Source organism: Eimeria acervulina, genomic scaffold (genome assembly GCF_000499425.1).
Source record: "Eimeria acervulina Houghton genomic scaffold, Eah_scaff715, whole genome shotgun sequence".
NCBI lineage: Eukaryota > Apicomplexa > Conoidasida > Eucoccidiorida > Eimeriidae > Eimeria > Eimeria acervulina.
The window spans coordinates 12,501-17,668 of NW_013547184.1; the positions used below are offsets into that span (position 1 = coordinate 12,501).

Here is a 5,168-nt window from a genome sequence, read left to right on the forward strand (position 1 = left end):
GCACAGGGGACTTACTGCTGCTGCTGCTGCTGGTTCTGCTGCTGCTGCTGCTTCTGAGGATGTGGGGGAAGTCGCGTATGGTGCGTATGTAGCAGCACCAGCAGCAGCAGGAGTAGCAGCAGCAGCAGCTGCTGCTGCAGCAGCAGGGTCAGTGGTGATACAATTTGTTTCCCTGCTGCATCTTCTGTTGCGTTGCAACTGCTGCTGCTGCAGTTGCTGCTGCTGCAGTTGCTGCTGCTGCAGCTGCTGCTGCAGCAAACGCTGAGCATGATGTTGTCTGTGTCTCCTTACAATTTGCTGCTGCTGCTTATCTAAAGCCCAGAAGACCTTTCCTAATACAACTGCTGTCTCCCCGTGCTGCAGCAAGCCGCCTTCTTGAGACCCCACACCAGCATTTGCTGCTGCTGCTGCTGCCCAATTATATATATTGTGTCTCCAGCTGCACAGCACAGCACCTACATCGTACTGCAGCTGCCGCAGCGAGCGTACACGAGGAAATAAAGCAGAGCTACCACGCATATACACCCTGCTGCTGCTGCTGCTGCTGTTGCTGCTGCTGCTGCTGCTGCTGTTGCGATCGCCATCTGCTGCACACAAGCTGCGCCCCTCTGACGGAGCCGACTGCGTTGCTGCTGCTGCGGACGTGTTGCTGCTGCTGCTGCTGCTGCTGCTGCTCGCAGCAGAAGCAGCAGCAGGAGGAGGAGACACCTGCTGCTGCTGCTGCGGCTGCTGCTGCAGTCCTCTTACAAGGCCCAATGCAGAAAAAAACCGACGGCCCTGGCTGCTACAAGGAGAATATCGACGACCTGCTGCTGCTGCTGCTGCTGGAGCTGCTGCTGCTACTGCTGCTGCTGCTGGAGCTGCGGCTGGAGCTGCTGCTGGAGCTGCTGCTGGAGCTGCTGCAGCTGGTAATGCTGCAACTGGTGCTGCTGCTGCCGGTTCTGCTGCAACTGGGGCTTCTGCTGCTGCTGATAGTGCTGCAGCTGGTGCTGCTGCTGCCTGTTCCGCTGCAGCGGGTGCTGCTGCTGCGTGTTGTGTTGCAGCTGGTGCTGCTGCCGCTGGTGCTGGTGCTGCTGCCGCTGGTGCTGCTGCAGCTGGTTCTGCTGCAGCTGGTTCTGCTGCAACAGATAGCGGGGTGCATCCGTTGCTGCTGATCGCTGCAGTGGTGCTTTCCTGCGTTGTGCTGCCAGCAGCAGCAGCAGCAGCAGCAGCAGCAGCAATAACTGCAGCAGCAACAGTGGATGCCGCAGCAGCTCCTGATGCTGCTGCAGCTTCCCCACTTGCTGCTGTTGCTGGAGCTCCCGCCGTGCTGAGATCTACACAGAGGTGGCTATGCAGCTGGCCTTGCTGCTGCTGCTGCTGCTGCTGCTGCTGCTGGCCTTGCTGCTGCAACGGCTGCTGCTTCTCCTGAAGCTGTAATGCATCGGAGTCACTTGCACCATGCTGCTGCTGCTGCTGCTGCTGCTGCTGCTCTACGCCTGTATCTGGAGCAGCAGCGTCAGCTTCAACTCCCGTTGCTCCTCCAGGCACAACCGCAGCAGCAGAGGCTGCTGCTGCTGCTGCTGCTGCTGCATGATCCGAAACCGCATCTCCACCTATGGCAGTGCTGCCCTTCAAGGATGACGCATCCTGCTGCTGCTGCTGCTGCTCTTGGTCTTGCTGCTGCTGCAGCACTTGCTGCTGCTGCAGCACTTGCTGCTGCTGCTGCGCCTCTTGCTGGTGCTGTTGCACCTCTTGCTGATGCTGCTCTGGCTTGTGCTGCTGCCGGTGCGTCTCTTGCTGCTGCTGTCCCACTTGCTGCTGCTGCGATTGCTGCACGTGCTCTTGCTCCTGCTGCAGTTGCAGTTGCCCCTGCTGCAGCTGCTCAAGCTGCTGCTGCTGGAAGAACTGCTCTTGCTGCTGCTGTTCTTGCTGTTGCTGCTGCTGCTGCTGCTGCTGCTGCTGCTCCGACCCGCCGAACAGGTCCTCAGTATTAGTATGACTGACTCGTGGTGACATGTCGACTCCTCCCTCTTGCTGCTGCTGCTGCTGCTGCTGCTGCTGTCCTCGCCCCCGGCTTCCCTCTTGCTGCTGCTGTTGGCTTTGTGGCTGCTGTATAGCCTGCTCTTCCTGCTGCTGCTGCTGCTGCTGCTGCTGCTGCTGCTGCAGGAAGTTCATCGCAAGGTCGACAGCAGCAAAATAAATCTGCAGAAGCCCGGAAGAAGCAGCAGCACCAATTCATCCACTGCTGCTGCTGCTGCAGTTGCAGCAGCAGCAGCTGCTGCTGCTGCCGATGCTGCTTAGTCCACTGCTGCCGTAGCTCTCCTTTCTGCCGCTACTGCTGCTGCTTCTGCTGCTGCTGCTGCTGCTGCCGTCGCTGCTGCGACAGCGCAGCAAACGTAAGCAGCGTCGCGCTTGCTTCTGCTGCTGCTGCTGTTGCTGCTGTTTCTTAGATGCAGCAGCAATTGAAAAAGCGGATCAACACAAAGCTTTAGACCTGCATCTGCTGCTGCTGCTGCTGCAGATGCTTCACGACGCACATGGCTGCTGCTGCTGCTGCTCCGGGCGTTAGATCTGCTGCCTCTGCTTATTACGCTGCTCTACAGGAGTTGTAAGCAAGTTGTTGTTGTTGGTGCTGCTGCTGCTGCTGCTGCTCTCGTTGCAGTTGCTGCTGTGAATCGGCAGCGTCGCTGCTGCTGCTGCTGCTGCTGCTGTTGTTGCTGTTGCTCCTGCCGCCCCCCTCCCCCCGTGCTGCTGCTGTCACGTTCTCGCTGCTCGCTTTTACTTTGATATTCCTGCAGCAGCAGCAGCTGCTGCTGCTGCTGCAGTTGCTGCGGGCCTGGCGGGGTGTATGTGCACTTGGGGGTTGTGCTGCTGCAGTGCTGCTGCGTTGCTGCTGCGCTGCTGCTGCGTTGCTGCTGTCTTCCCGTCTTCAATAAATGAATATGAAGCACAAAGAGATAATATCCTGACAGCAGTTGCTGCTGCAAACCTGCTGCCAGATGCCAGTCACGTGGCTGCTGCTGCTGCTGCTGTTGCTGCTGTTGCTGCTGTTGCTGCTGCTGTTGCAGCTGCAAGGGTCCCTCTAGGAAGCCAAAGAGGCGGTGAAGGATGTATTGCAGTGTAAGAGCTTCCAGCTGCTGTTGCTGCTGCTGCTGCTGCTGCTGCAATGGGTGTCACCGCAGCGCCAGCAGCAGCAGCAGCAGCAGCGGCAGCAGCAGCAACGTACAATGTTAAGGCAGCACACTGCAGGATCTTGCTGCAATGAGATTAACAAATTATGTCTGTTAGAGGAGCAGCAGACAAGCCCAAGCTCCAGTGACTGCAGCAGCAACTGCAGCAGCAGCAGCAGCAACAGCAGCAGCAGCAGCAGCAGCAGGCGTCAGTGCGGGATGTTGAGAGCAGCAGCAACAGAAGCACAGAGAGCAGAAATTGCCTTCAATAGATGTATATAATTGCTGCTGTTGTCTTCTTAAAGCTTCTTCTATTAACTCAAAACCCTAAACCCTAAACCCTAAACCCTAAACCCTAAACCCCTGCCCGAGCCAGCGGTCCACAGCAGCAGCAGCAGCGGCTCAGCAGCAGCAGCAGCAGCTGCTGCTGCTGCTGCGGATCGCCTGGGATGTATTAGCAGCAGCAGCAGCTGCTGCTGCTGCTGATGCATCTGCATTAAAGAAAGTGTGTTTATTAGATAAATAATATTTAATTAATAATTAAAAGTAGAGTAAAGAAGAAGAAATATCATGAAGCAGCTGTACACGCAGCCCCCGAGTAGCAGCCACCGTCTTGCTGCTGCTGCTGCTGCTGCTGCTGCTGCTGCCTCTTATAAAAGCGTGTGTGTGTGCAGCAGCAACAGCTGCAGCTGCAAGCAGCTGTTTGTTTGCTGCTCTTTGTTATTAATTGCTACAGTGTGCTATAATTAATATATTTATTAGCACAAGAACTGCTCTTTAAAATATATTTATGAAGGCTTAGCTGTATCTGTACAGACACCCGAGTGTGGGGTGTATGCTTATATATATCGGCTGTTAATATATATAAATATATAATATATATAATATATATAATATATATATAATATATATTATATATATATGTTATATGATACATCATATATATGATGATGTATGCATGTATATATGTACATGTATAGTTGTATATATACATATATATATATATTATATATATATATGTATACGGTATAACGCATGTATATATATGATGTATGATATAGATATATATATATATATATGCAGCACTAACTGCAGCATCAACTGCAGCACTAACTGCATCGCGTCTGTTCATCTGTTAGTTTAAAGACAGCTGACGAAAGAAAGAGAAGGCAGCAGCAATTAATATTTTTTGCTTCAATTAGTTGTGCGTTCTGCTGTAGCCTGTGGCACTCTCCTTACAGAGAAAGACGTGCTGCTGCTGCTGCTGCTGCTTCAGTTGCTGCTGCTGCTGCTTCAGTTGTTGCTGCTGCTGCTGCTGCTGCTTCAGTTGCTGCTGCTGCTGCTGCTGCTGCTTCAGTTGCTGCTTCTGCTGCTTCAGTTGCTGCTGCTGCTGCTGCTGGTGAAGTTGCTGCTGCTGTCGCTGTTGTTGCTGCTGCTGTTGCTGCTGTTGCTGCTGCTATTTCTGCTGTTGCTGCTGTTGCTGCTGCTATTTCTGCTGTTGCTGCTGTTGCTGCTGTTGTTGCTGTTGCTGTTCAGGGTTTTGGCTGTGCAGCATCTGCGCTTCTGTCTATGTTTATCTAAACTACCAACTCATTGCAGCTCTCTGCTGCTGCTTCCTGAAGCAGCAGCAGCAGCAGCAGCTGCTGCTGCTGCTGCAACAACAACTTAAACAGCTGCAACCAGCAGCAAGCAGCTCCTTCAGATCTTCTCGTTTGCTGCTGCAGCCAAACACAGCCCAGCGCTTTGCGTTTAGGTGTATTATAAAATAATATATATATATATATATATATATATATTTATTTATTTATTATTTATTTTTATTTATAATAATAAACAATAATATTTATTATTTGTTTTATTTATTTAATGTCTCCAATTTGTTTAAATAAAATAATTTATTATGATGTCTCTCTTCAGTAGTTCGGTAATAATAATAATAATAATAATAATAATAATAATAATAATAATAATAATAAGAGTTAATGTATATATAAATATATATGTCTATATATATTT

At 51.6% G+C, this 5,168-nt stretch overlaps 2 protein-coding genes across 2 annotated transcripts in view; both read right to left on the reverse strand.

The window, feature by feature from the left end:
- Window positions 1-2,157, reverse strand: part of EAH_00047120 (hypothetical protein, conserved) — a gene marked incomplete at both ends in the record, with an annotated part of 12,124 nt that extends 9,967 nt beyond the window's left edge. The window contains one exon of the mRNA XM_013391487.1: window positions 1-2,157. This exon is cut by the window's left edge and continues 2,229 nt beyond it. Coding sequence (XP_013246941.1) covers window positions 1-2,157 — 2,157 coding nt within the window.
- A 422-nt stretch (window positions 2,158-2,579) lies between these two features.
- On the reverse strand, window positions 2,580-4,284 carry EAH_00047130 (hypothetical protein; the record flags this gene model as incomplete). Its single annotated transcript, XM_013391488.1, has 2 exons — window positions 2,580-3,143; window positions 4,243-4,284. 2 exons carry the CDS (start codon window positions 4,282-4,284, stop codon window positions 2,580-2,582), a joined length of 606 nt encoding a protein of 201 aa, XP_013246942.1.
- Between the last annotated feature and the right edge of the window lie 884 nt (window positions 4,285-5,168).